We start from the raw sequence: 13,137 nt of genomic DNA, 5'->3' as shown, positions 1-13,137 counted from the left end.
GGTTCCTAAAGCACTTGATCCTTCAGGATCTCCTTGGTCTGGTTCTATAAACTTCATCAGGGGCCCTTGGCTGTTAACGTGTGATGTAAAGTTTATCTTCATGGTATGAAACAGCTGTTCATGAAATATTTCCCTTGTCCTGGATGTGTTCAGGCTGAACCTGAGGCCCCTCCTGGTCCTGCACTATTTCACATCCCTCTTTCAGGCCATTTAAAGCTGTACAAAAGCCTTACCAAAAGAAAGTGTGGTTTCCCTGGCTGCATTCCTGACTTCCTCTGTCTCAGACTGGCACAGGTGGGCAACCTGCTCAATGCTCTCCACAGCCTGTTGGAAAAAAGAATTTGCTTAAGCAGCTTTTCAGCAGCTTGGTGGGCATTTTCTACAAAGCAAACACAGACACAAACTCCCATCTCCTGTGACATCCAAATTCCACCAGGACCTCTCTCTTCCCCAGCATACTGGGTTGCAGTTACATTCCCTGATATAATCTCACCTCTGTTACCTTCTCTCCTGTTTTAGGGCATCAGAAAGTGTAAAAGTTCCAAGGTACAGGTCACGGTTGTGGGACCACTTAATCAGTACCAGCCAACAAGGACCTTCACTGAAAGGGTTAATCCCAGCTGGTACTTTGCAAATCGACCCTGATTTCCTGCTGTGTGAGTACCTGTTTGCAGACATTGGTTCATTGTTTGTGTGCAAACCTATTACAGCTTAGGGCTCTTGGGAAGGGTTAAATCTGTGCTGTTTCTTATAATAGCAATGCAAATATTACTTTGGTTTTCTGACTTTAATCAGCTATTGTTAAAAATACCCTCTGATTTAACTTCAGATTTCCACAGTTAAATGTTTGGAACAGAAGTGTTGCTGGTTTATCCTGGTGCTGGATGGCCCCAGTCGGACACTGTCCTTCAGCACCGAGCATCTCAGGAGATCTCACATCCCCGCGCTGTGCCCGGCAGGTCAGGCACTGCCCGTGCCCACAGCTCCCTCTCCCGCTGCCCTGGCACTGATGGCATTCACAGCTGGGAGCCGTGGCAGCCAGAGCTGGGTGGTTCCCGGCTGCAGTAACCCCTCCCCGCTAAACCCAGCCGAGCACACTTTGATCCCGGCCTTGGGGCAGAGCCCGAGCTCACCCTGAGGTTCTTCAGAGCCAGGCACGCAGCCTGCTGCAGCCTCGTGTCACAGCCGGATAAAGCATCCGTGTAAAACAGAACGGCCTGGGGCAAAACACAGCAAAATAAAACGCAAGGTCAATTTAATACCCAACCCAAGTGACAGGAGCGGGGTTACCCCCGAGATGAACCGAGGCACAGAGCACTGGAGCACCGCTGCCTTGGGGGCTCGGTCCTGGTGAGAACACGGCCAGGAAAGCGGTGCCAGCCCCGGGGAAGCTCCCGCGGTCCCCAAAGCCTTCGCTGTCCCCCCGCATTCCCCGCACTCACCCGGGCCCGGAGGCTGCCGCTGCCGCCGGCCCGGGCCAGGCAGGCCGTGGCCGCTTTGCCCACCCGGTGGTTCTCGTCCAGCTGCAGCAGCCCGAGCAGCCGCAGCGTCCGCGGCAGCGGCTGCAGCCGGCTCAGCCTCTTCCCCTTCAGCCTCTTCAGCGTCTTCAGCCTGCCGGGGCACTGCAGCTCCTCGATCAGCATCACTGCCGGGGAAGAGCGGCACTCGCTGAGGAAACGCCTCCGCGAGGGGCGCAAACCCGGCCGGGGCCGGGACCGGCGGCAGCCGAGAGCCCGGCCGGGGCCGGGAGCCGCGGCAGCCGAGAGCCCGGCCGGGGCCGGGACCGGCGGCACCCGAGAGCCCGGCCGGGGCCGGGACCGGCGGCACCCGAGAGCCCGGCCGGGGCCGGGACCGGCGGCAGCCGAGAGCCCGGCCGGCTCAGGCTCTCAGCCCCCTCCGCATGGGTCCTCTGCATCAGCACAAGCCTGAAGACGCAGCCAATACCAGGATTATTTTTAAATAATTCTTTTCTAGTACAGAGAAAGTTGTGGAGTACATGTTGGACAAGACTCCAGTGAGGCACTGGCTACCTCAGGCTACAAAATGCAGGTCAGTAAGCTCTGCAATTTTATTGTTCTTTTCTGGGTCTGAGTCCAGCTACAGCAGTGAACCCAAGCCACAGACTGCGCTCAGTCCTGGGATCCCGCTGGAGGCTGCTCCTGACTCCGAGTCTGCTTTAGCTGTGGGTTCTGGGTCTGAGTCCAGCTACAGCAGTGAACCCAAGCCACAGACTGCGCTCAGTCCTGGGATCCCGCTGGAGGCTGCTCCTGACTCCGAGTCTGCTTTAGCTTTGGAATATCCCACAACTGTTTTCAGGGCACTTAAGATAAGCCCGTCCTTCACAGGGGGTTTGTTTGCACACGCTCAGATACGGGAGGCAAGCATGCTTTTCCTGTTCTGATTAAACTACACGGTCATAAGGGGAATAAAAATGGAAACAAGCTGTCAGTGCGAGGGCTGGGCTGTTTCCTGCTCTGGAGCTGCATCTGGAGCGGGAACCTGGAGGGCGCTGCCCTGCAGGAGGAGCCAAGCGCTGCCTTTACCTTCTTTGGCGAGTTTAGCCAGGTGTTTCTCCAGGCTGCCAATGCGGTGTCTCTCCAGGTAACGATAGAACTGGAACAAAGTAACCGGCTCCGTTTGGAAATGGGAGGAGGGGAGCAACCCATCACAGGTGAGGATCTGCTCCAGCAGCCTCTGCAGCACTGCCGGGAGAAGGACAGACAGACAACAGCAGGTTGGTTACATGGAAGCTGCTGGAAGCAAGCAGGAGGTTTGGGGTTTTTTAAATGCACAGGGACAATTTAAGGTTCGGGTTTGGGGTTTTTTAAATGCACAGGGACAAGTTTCAGCACTGCACTGCAATGAAATGAAGGCAGCCTGGCCTGGTGCCCACGGGGTACCTGTCTCCAGGTGGCTGGGGTACTTCTCCTTCACTTTGAGCATCATTGTGTATTTCAGAGCATGGCGGAACCTTTCTGCTGAGGTCACCAAGATGCTGCTGCCAGGCTCTGCAAGATCACTCCAGATTTTCAGATATTGCTTCTTCTTTTTAGTCTTCTGAATAACTGAAACCCAACATTTTAAAAAGTCAGCGAGCTCTAGCAGCCTTGGGATTTTACATGAGCAATGAGGCAGCAGATGGCCTATCTGGACATGGGGCAGCACTAACTTGTATTTGTATTAGGGATGGTTTTGTTAAAAACAGGATATTTGCTGCCTAAGCGTTCACAGCTGCAAGCACTGAGCTCCTGAACTGCCACCAGCAGCTCTTCTGCCCCTTGTTCCTTTATCCCAGCACCCGAGTCAGTTCCAGAAGAACATTCTGGGCCTTCAAGGGGCTGCCCTTCTGTCAGCCAAGGAGGTGCCACTCCAAGGGTTTTTGCCTCTGTTCCTTGCCCAGGGCAGAGCTCTGACCTCGGGGCTCTCAAACTCTTCACAAGAGCACGTGCAGCTCTTCAGGAGCCCTGTGCCTCCTCATTGGGACCCTCCATCCCTCACTTTTATCTCCAGGCATGGAGCTCCTGCCTGTCAGACTCCCACACTTCCCCTGTCACTCTGCACCAGCCCCTCTGCAGCCCTGCTCCAGGGAACAGCTTATTCTCACATCTCCAGGATAAAATCTGGCAGCAAATGCTTCCAACTAAAATTTGCATTCTTGCTGCTGTATTTACCAAGATGAGAACAAAAGCCTTCCAAGCCTCTCATTGTGCTGCAGCATCTTGTCATGTCCAACAGCTGATGGAAGAATTTAGTAGTGGGAAGACCTGAGACAAAAATCTGTGCCCACCAAACTGTTCTGGCAAGTGGGCACAGAATTTGGGCTGTTTGCTTACCAAGGAAAAGCACAGATGTAAAAGAGCATTTTATTAATTCTTCTCTGCTGCTCTTTGACTGCAAACTCCACCATCTACAACATCCCTGTTTAAAACATGCCAGTTCAGCTACTCTTTCTCTGAGAACAACTTCTCCAATTTTTTTTCCTTCTGTGTAGAAGAAAAAATGAACCCTAGAATGAGCCCTGGTTTAATGATGAGCTGGTTTAATGATGTCAGTGTTTGCAAGGAATTTAGAATGAAAGCCCTGGGCCTGGGGAGGCTCGAGCAGACAGCCCAGGGGTGCAGCTCTCCCATCTCTGCATGCCTTGGGCTAAGGCAGGTACTCACTTTTCTCAACAGACAGATCCAGGACATCCCCCAGGACTCGTGTCTGCTCTGACACTTCTTCCAAAATGCTCTCCTGGACCACCTGGGCTATGTTTGGGGTCCTCAGTTTCTGAAAGGCAACAGACATAACTCAGGAGCTGAAACAAGGGCAGGATCGAGCTCCAGATAAATAAGGATTTGTTTCTCAGAATCCAACTTTTAAGACAAGTGAGAAACCCCCAGCTGCTCTCAGAAGGCCCCTTGCCCACCAGACACCTGCTCCCTGCTGCAGCAGTTTTCATTCATTAAACACAGCCCAAGCCAAGCCAAGGCTGTGTGTTTGCAGCCTGCTTTGGGCAGAGCTGCTGCTTAGAGCTTCAGCAAAACCCAGAGGCTGACAAGAGCAGCAGAGTTTTGCATGACACGTTCTGTGTGGACACACATGCACCCTGCATTAATGCACCCAGTTTCCATTCTGGGTCTCTCTCTGCTAGCACACAAACAAAACATCCCATTCTCCTGTGATCAGAATCAAGAGGGCAGGCAGTGCCCTGGGAACCCCCAGGCTGCTCTGTACCTGCAGGAGACCTTTGCACAGCCTCAGGTGTGTCAGCAGCAGCACGTCCAGGTTCTCATCCCCAGTGGTTGCATCCCGGGCTTCTGGTCTGCTGTCACAGCTCAGGGACTGGAGCACGTTGTCATTGTATGTGCTGGTGAGATGAGGGGAAAAGAGTTACAGGTCTCATCACTGAGCAGAGTTGAAATGGACAGTCTCAACAGGAGCCATGGAAGAAACCAGGTGGCATTGAACAGAAACCAGCATTTGCTTTAACTATTTATAACCCTCCCTTATATTTATATTTATATTTGTAACCCTCTCCAAAACCAGGGGCAGGCATTTCTGTGCTGGATTTGACACCACAGCCGTTTCCCAGCCCACTGAGGCTGCTGTGGGAGCCCTTTGCCTGTCCCTCGAGGTGCTGCAGCACATACCTGACACTGCCTGTCCTTACACTCCCAAACAAGGAGAGCTCGTCAGCACTGCAGTCATTGTTCAGGAAATCAAAACTCTCCAGCACTGTCTCCACCATCAAACTCTCCACTGAGGAATGTTTGTGAGGTGTCTTCACCTGTTGATGAAATGGAAAAAGAATACTGTTATTTCTAGTTGGCCAGCCATTTTGCAGTTGTTCTTTGCTGGTTTTGAAATCATTCCTCATATTAAATCACTTTGCTTTTCTGATTTCATTCTTAACAGTCAGGTGTACCTCTCTGACTCCAAAGCAATGTGCTAGTTAAATTCAAACCATGTTTCAATATTTTAATCTCTGTGGATTCTTTATCTCCATCTCCTCTTTATCTGCCAAGGGTGGTGAGAGCTGATATTCTCTGCATGCCCGGTCACTAACAGAGTTTTCACTCATTCCCTGTTCCTGAGCTCAAAGCAGCAGTCCTGGGGGCCTGTTACATCCCAGCACCCAAACATCCCAGCACCCAAGGATTTCATATCAACACTGAATTTCATGGAGCCACTACCTTTGTCCCCCTTGGAAAGGCTGCTCTGAGGGTACTTGGTTTGGGTTCAAATGCTGTTTTTCCAGGGGTTTCACTGGAGCAGGAGGCCAGGGCAGTGGTGCTATCATCAGTTCTGACTCCAGCCTGGATCCCAGCCCCAAACCTGCAGTTCAGCCCCTGCCTGCTCTTCTCCAGAACCTTTCCTCCAAAGGGAGGAGCGAGTCCAGCCCCTGCCAGCCGGGCAGGAGAGGGGCAGGGGCACAGAGCGGCCTTTCTGGGCTGCTGCGGTCACGTCGAGCCACACCGAGCTCAAACAACTCCGAAAGGTTCCAAGCCAGCCCAGACACCGAGAGCCAGACACGAGCTCGGAGCTGCCACCGGGGCTGCCCTGGCTCCCCCGGTCCGTGCCCACCGGGGCTGCCCTGGCACCCCCGGTCCGTGCCCACCGGGGCTGCCCTGGCTCCCCCGGTCCGTGCCCACCGGGGCTGCCCTGGCTCCCCCGGTCCGTGCCCACCGGGGCTGCCCTTGCCCCCCCCGGTCCGTGCCCACCGGGGCTGCCCTTGCCCCCCCCGGTCCGTGCCCACCGGGGCTGCCCTTGCCCCCCCCGGTCCGTGCCCACCGGGGCTGCCCTTGCCGCCCCCGGTCCGTGCCCGGCCGCTCCGTGCCCGGTTCCGCAGCCCCGGGTCGCTGCCCCGGTCCCACCCGACCTCTGCTGGCCGAAGTGTCCCGAGCCCACCGGGCCCAGCCGGAGGCACCCTGGCGGAGCCGAAGGCCGCCCTACCTTCAGCCTGTCCCGCAGGGAGGACACCTGGCCCCCCAGCTGGTCCAGCTGCGCTCCGTGCCCCTCCTGGCGCGGTCCCAGCAGGTTCAGCACCTCCTGCAGTGCCCGCTCCACGCCCCTCGCACGCCCGTCCGCTCGCAGCTCGCTTGCGGCGCTCCAGCTTTTCTGGCTGAGGCTTTCCTGCTCTGCCAGGCGGCGGCCCCGGGTCTGGCCGAAGGAGTCTCCCCTGCCCTTGTGACGGGGGGGAGCGCTGGAGGGGCTCCTCGGGAATCCATCCCCACACGGGGTCTTCTTCAGGATGTCCAGAGTGCTGTGGGCCGGGAGGGGATGCTGCAGCTCTTCCGCTCCGGTCTCTTGAATAATCACCAGCGGCAACATCCTGTGGTCCAGGGCTGGGGTTGTGCTTCTGGATTCTGCCCCTTTCTGATCCTCAGAGCTGAACGAGTCTCCCTCGCTCGTCTCCGCGGGGTTGTGGGGTTTGTTCCTCCCAGGGACATCGAAATCACAGGCAGCCAAGTAGCTCAGGATGCTGGGAGGCTGGGCTTCCTCCCCTCCATCCCCTGGGCTCTGCCTCTGCTGCAGAACAGACTGCAAAGAGAGCCCAGGTGAGCCTGGCGACCTGCAAAGCCCGAGGTCCCACCCGGGAGAGGGGACTCTGCCTCCCTGGCTCCCAGCAGGATTCCCACCACAGACTGCTGCAGCAGGCACCCCCACCCCTGCCATCCCAGCTGCTGAACAGAGTCTTGGTGGGGGGTTCTAAATCTGTTTTACAAAATCTAAAGTAGAACTCCATAGAATAGGGGTCAAAAGAAAAATTTAACAAAGCCCCAAAATAAGCTGCAAAGGTGCCAGGGGGCTCTTTTCACGTTTCTGAGGGTGCTCCTGGACAGTCTGCTCCAGCCCAAGAGCCAAACCCCAGCTCTGTGCTGTGCCTTTTGCTCTCCCCCTGTACTCACCAGGTAATACCTCTCTCTGAAGCTGGGGGTGTTTGGGGGGGTCCAGTTGTACAAGGAGCTCTTCCTGCTACCCACAGAGAACTTGGCAGTGCCTCCAGGGGACAGAAACAGGTTCTCTGTGTCAAAGGGGCTGCAGCAGAAAACAAAGGCCCAAGTGTCAGTGAGAGCAAGCACAGAGGTGTTGGTAGGATTTGAACGGGGATGTTTAGTCAGCAACACACAGAATAAAATGAAACAGAAACTGCTTCTCTAGCCAGAACCTTTGATTGCTCCAGCAGAGAAAAACACAGGCAAAAAGGCTGTGGTTTGCACATGGATTTCTCAACATCCTCTGGACAGAAACCTGTGCCAGAGCCTTTGGAAGGGGAGCCCAGTGGGCCCAAAGCAGGAGAGCTCTGCCCTCCTGACACCAGCACTGGCCCAGCACTGGGCAGTGACAGAACCTTAGGGGAAGGAAATGCAGCACATGTAATAAAGGAGAACTGCCAGCTTCCCTCCTGCAGAGCACACAGCACCTGGAAAAACCAATAAAAGCCCTCATTATGCTTCAGCCATTAATAAGCCATTCCTTTGGCTGGCAGAGGAGGCCTGTGCAGTGCTGCTTGGCAGGGTCTCTGCTTCATACAGGCAGGGATGAGCCAGCTACAGCCCCAGAGGAATCTGCCTGTGGTCTGCCAGGGTTTGTCAAGGGCTGCTCCAAAGACTCCCTAATTACCCACTCCACCTCAGCCATTGGTTTCTCAACCCCTCTGCAAAGCAATCCAAGGAAACTTGCGTGAATGATCCCCTGGGATGCAGCTCAGCTAACAGGAGACAGAACACACATCTCAAGTTAAGTAAAGCAGGTTTGGTTTCTATATGTGTTACTTTTTGCTGCCTACTGAGATGCCTTGTGGCACCAAAAGAAAGATTGTTTTCCCACTTGCGGGCTGGCATTTTGGAAGCAGTGAATTTTTTGCAACAGCTCTGCAGCCTCGGTGACTGAATACAGCAACCAAGGAGCAGGATAAAATCAGCTGAATTCAGCCGTACCTTGCAGGAGATGCAAGTGATAGCAAGGACTAATCAACTGCAGGGAAATTAATTTCTGCTCGCTAGCAAAGTTGAAGAGCAGAGTCCCAACCCTCTCTGGCTCCTCAGGTTGCACAGGGACAGTCCTGCAGAGCATCCTGCAGGGCAGCACTCTGCTCCCCTGAGCACAGAGAGTGCCTGGGGCTCCCCAGGCCAGGTGAGCTGGCTGAGCCAGGCAGTGTCCCCCAGCTGGGCTCCATCAGCCCACTCCTCAGAGCAGGGGAACAGCCATCTGCACTGACTCAGGGGCAGAAATAAATCGGGTTTCTGACAGCAAGAGCCTTTTAGCCAAAGCCTGCTGTGTTTACTAATGAAAGCAAATTACTCCTACCCCTGGCATTCTTAACAAAAGTCACAGGGATCCGTTCCTCAGATTTTTCATTTTCAGCTTTTGATACTGTGACGTAGCAATGCAAATTGACACTTCCAGGAGAGGAACAAGAACAAACAAAATCTGCTTTGCCCCTTTGACAATTCTTAAAAGCCTCCAGCAAAGTGCAGCCCTTCAGCTGGCTCCAGACCAGCTCCTGGTCCTGCAGGAGTGACAGAGGGACAGCAGGAATGGGTTCTGCTCTGGAGCTTCTCTTATCTCTGGGCTCTGAGCTCCTCAGGCAGGATCCTTCATCCCCTCCACAATTCCCCACAAACAAACCCTCCCACTGGGACAGCCCCACGAACCCATCCCTCCCAGCCCTGTGACACAGCCAGGGCCCAGCAGGGATGTCCCAGGGCCAGGCAGAGCAGCCAGTCAGATGGAGTGGCCTTTCCCCAGACACAGGCTGCACTTTGAGGCTGGGAGCTGTCATGCAGCAGACTTTGCAAGCAGACTATTGTCTTTAATTGTCACTGGCTTTTCCTCAGTTTGTTTAGTCACTTCCTGAAATCATTGACATAAAACCTCTGCATAGGTAGAAACTATGCTGGAATGTCGTTGTTTAACCTTAAACTGTGGAGCAAGTACTTTGATGGGGGTGGGGAGTGGCTGTGGCTGAGCTGAGAGAAAGAGTGGCTCCACATTTCCTGTCCACATTTCCCAGCCAACATCCACATGCCTGCACAGGATTATCCAGCAACAGCTTTTCAGGACTGAAAAACTCGATTAAAAAAATTCCAAAGTGACCCAGCAGTCTGCTCATCTTGGCTGTCCCTGTTCTGTGCCCCAGTCATTCCCTCCTGTCCATGCATTCAATACCCCCAGAGCAGAAGTGTGGATAGAATTCCCTGCCTGAATCCCCCTGCTCAGCCTGTGAACCAGGCTTACATTCACACCCCAAAAAAGCCAGGTCTGGTCAAGTGGACTGGACTCACTGTTAATAATGAGGTTTTCCTTTCCCCCATGAAGCCCTGGGGAAATGCCCCTGGAGTTCAGCAGGGAGGGGCTGCTGGGTCTCTCCCACCCCTCCCAGCCTACCAGGAACCTCTCTGCCATGACCCAGCTCAGCAGCAGCTGTGAGGGCAGAGATGCTCCAAGGGATCACTGCCTGAAGGTCCTGCAGGAGGAACTGCCTCTCCACCTACGCCTGCATCTGTGAGAGCAACCCTGGCAGTGGGTGTGCATCCCAAAATCAAAGCCAGACCCGCCTTTTTTACTCTCCCTTTGGCTTTTGTCCCCCTGCTCCAGGAGCCCTTGTGAGCCAGCAGAGTGGCCGTGCCTGGATGGTGCCCCTGGATCCCAGAGCAGGGCACTACTGAGCTCTGAAAGGAGAATACAGCTCTCTTTATCCTGCATGTGAGACACAGAACTCAGACTGCTGTTTAGGTTGGCAAAAGACCCAAAGCCTTTTGCCAAACTGGCCAACAAAGCCGTGCTGCAAGGGCCCAAGCTCATTCACACTCCTCATGGCACAATCTATAAAGGAGCTGAAGGCACTTTTGTTTGAGCCCAGAAGACCAGAGGCCTATTTAGAGAAAATATACATTTAGGAGCAGAAGAGAGATCTACATTTGGATTCCTCACAAAGCAGGTCTAGACTGAAAAATTGCCTCTCAGGGAACTTTGGGTAAATCAGATGGATCTGTTTAGTTATTCTTAAATCAGAGGGAAAAGCAGCTGTTATTGTGAGTAGTCCATCTCTGAAAAGAGAAACACCCTGGGTTATCACACACAGCTCCTCTCTTCTGTAAACAGCCCCAGCAGACAGACTGCCAGAGGAGAGGCCAGCTCTGCCCAGAGAGCTCTGGGGAATCCACTCGGTGGGAGCCCAGCACAGCCCCCAGACTCAAACACAGCCCAGACACAGAGCCAGGCTCTCAGGCTCTGGGAGATTCCAGGGGGATTAACTCCCGAGGACAATGAGCCACCAGCAGCCCTCTCAGCTGCTGCCAGCTCCAGGGCTGTGGGATGCTGTCCCAAATCCCAGGGACTCCTGCTGCCAGCCCCAAGCTGCACTCTGAGCTGGAGACTGCAGCCAGGGAGGGCCAGCAGCCCCGGGATGGGAGCTCTGTGCCAAGTTCTGCCCCAAAAACAGCATGCAGAGGAGATCCAGGTTAGGAGGAGCTGTGCAGGAGCCCAGGAAGGAGGGGGCTCTCCTCCTTTGTGAGCACAGCTCGTGTGCCTGATGGACTCTGAGCTCCTGCCAGGGAGCACAGGAAGGGGACAGACCCAACAGAGGGCATGAAGGACTCTGCCTGTCCCTGCCACTGCTGGGGGCACGAGAAGAGAGCAGAAGTGATTCCTTCCAGACTGGAAACTCCATCCTGGGGCCACTGCCAGGTCTCAGGGGGGAAAGCATCAGAAACAGGGGCAGGAAAACTCTGCCAAGAGAGCCAGGCCAGGCCTCTGCTGGGTGCCATGGCTGTGGTGACACAAAGGAAGAGCTGGCAGGTCCCAGGAATGGCTTCTGTCCCCTCCCCTGCCCAGGGCTGGCTCTGAGGGGCTGCTCTGCACCCTGGCTCAGGCAGAAAGGGACCACGATGCTGAGTGCAGCCCAGGGACACTCCTGGAGCCCTGCCCTGCTCCCCAGGGCTCTGCCTGGGGCTGTACTCACTTCCAGAGCACCTCCAGGCGCAGCTTGATGGTGCCCAGCTCGGTGATGTCCACCACGATGGCCTGGGGCTTGGTGCTGAAGAAGCTGGTGCTGTCACACGTCACCACCCCCACCAGGATGGTGGCCAGGCCTCGCAGCTCTGTCACCTGCAGGGACACAAACACAGCCAGTCCCAGCTCAGCAGGCAGTCCTGAGCCCCCTGAACAGACAGAACAGCCCAGGGCACACCTGCTCTGGGCCACAGCAAACCAACCTGACACAGCCCAGAGCCACCAAAGCCCAGAGCCACTGTCCCCACAAGGGACAGTGACAGAGGGAGGGGTCCAGGAGCTGGGCACACACAGCTGAGCAGCTTTGGCTGGTCTCTAACCTGCTCTTTTAGTCATGGAGCACTGAGTGGAGGGAGCAGGAGGACACTTGCCAGTGACTTTCATCAGCTGACAGAGAGAGTAAAACTGTCACTGTCCCACAAGTGAGAGGAGTTCTCACAACAGTTATGGTCAAAGAGGGATCTGAATCAGCTTCTCACTGGTGCTCGTGGTGCAGGGAAAGCAAAACCCCCATAAAGCCATTTCTGAAGGCCAGGTGCCAGAGGGGCCTCCTGGGTACCCCTGCCAGGCAGGGCAGCTCTGCAGGAGCTGCTTTCCCAGCCTGCCAGAGCCCAGGGCTGCCCTGGCACAGCTCCCCAGAGGGACAGAGCCCAGCACAGCCCCAGCTCCTTGCAGGGCCAGCCTGGGAGTGGTGCCAGGCAGGGCTGCCCAGGGCTGACCCCCCCTGCCAGAACACAGCTGGGTTTTCCACACAGGGATTTCCCTCCTGCAGCAGAGAGCAGGACTGCAGGTACCCAGCACCCTCCTGGGGGATAGCACCAATATCCACAGGCACAGCTGTGTCTCCACATCCAGCCTGTGCCCTAGACATCCCCAGGTGTTCATCTAAGATTTCTTTTAAAAGACAAGCAAAAAAATAACCCTGAACACAACCACACATCCCAGAGCATGGGAAAGCAGATGGGCTAATAGAGGTGCTAGTGCCAAAGGAAAATCAGAATGACCCTTCACTGGCAGAGCATGGGTTAACTGCCATTTTTAACAGAGCCAGAAAAAGAAAACTATCTAAGAATCTTGAGAAACCCTTGGTAGCCTGAGAGGGAAGTAGCAGAAGACCTGCTAACCCTGGTTCCAATCCAACCATTATACACCACACCTTGATCTCAAACTTCTCGTGCAGATTGGGTATAAAAATCTTTTCCTCCTCATCCCACGTCTGGCTGTCATCAGTCTCAATTTTGCCTCTCAGCCTCCATTTCTGGCGGCCCAGTCGCACAAACACCTGGAAACCAGAGAGCAAAGAGGATCAGCACATCCCAGGGCCCATCCCAGAGGGATCAGCACGTCCCTGCAGCCCACAGGTCCCAGAGCCACAGTCCCAAAGTCATTCCCTAGAGCAGAACACTGGAGACAGGAATGGGGCAGCAGGTTTAACCCCTGAAGAGCACCCAAGGGCACTGGGGAAGGGCCCAGAGCACACTGCCCTGCAGCTGGGGTGGTGCTGAGGCACAGAATTCACTGCTGGAATTCCCTGGGAAAGGAGAGGACGGGAGAGCTCCCAGGGAGGCACTGGCTGCACTCACACCCTGCCAAGGGCAGCTCGCAGGCAGCCCCTGCTCTCTGATGCCAGGGCAG

The 13,137-nt window shown here is 55.2% G+C and overlaps 1 protein-coding gene across 6 annotated transcripts in view; it reads right to left on the bottom strand.

Moving 5' to 3' along the window:
* Nucleotides 1–13,137, bottom strand: part of RIPOR3 (RIPOR family member 3) — a 41,777-nt gene that overhangs the window by 1,413 nt on the left and 27,227 nt on the right. For all 6 annotated transcript variants that reach the window (XM_009093163.4, XM_050982004.1, XM_050982003.1 and 3 more), the window contains 12 exons: nt 12,659–12,784; nt 11,453–11,598; nt 7,395–7,524; nt 6,439–7,026; nt 5,136–5,272; nt 4,720–4,852; nt 4,164–4,272; nt 2,901–3,065; nt 2,544–2,702; nt 1,443–1,645; nt 1,134–1,217; nt 234–324 (listed from right to left, as the gene is read on the bottom strand). In XM_009093163.4, coding sequence (XP_009091411.1) covers nt 234–324; nt 1,134–1,217; nt 1,443–1,645; nt 2,544–2,702; nt 2,901–3,065; nt 4,164–4,272; nt 4,720–4,852; nt 5,136–5,272; nt 6,439–7,026; nt 7,395–7,524; nt 11,453–11,598; nt 12,659–12,784 — 2,071 coding nt within the window. The remainder of the gene's footprint in view (nt 1–233; nt 325–1,133; nt 1,218–1,442; nt 1,646–2,543; nt 2,703–2,900; nt 3,066–4,163; nt 4,273–4,719; nt 4,853–5,135; nt 5,273–6,438; nt 7,027–7,394; nt 7,525–11,452; nt 11,599–12,658; nt 12,785–13,137) is intronic.

This window comes from Serinus canaria, chromosome 20 (genome assembly GCF_022539315.1).
Source record: "Serinus canaria isolate serCan28SL12 chromosome 20, serCan2020, whole genome shotgun sequence".
Lineage (NCBI taxonomy): Eukaryota > Metazoa > Chordata > Aves > Passeriformes > Fringillidae > Serinus > Serinus canaria.
This window is presented reverse-complemented; position numbering and strand designations above follow the sequence as displayed.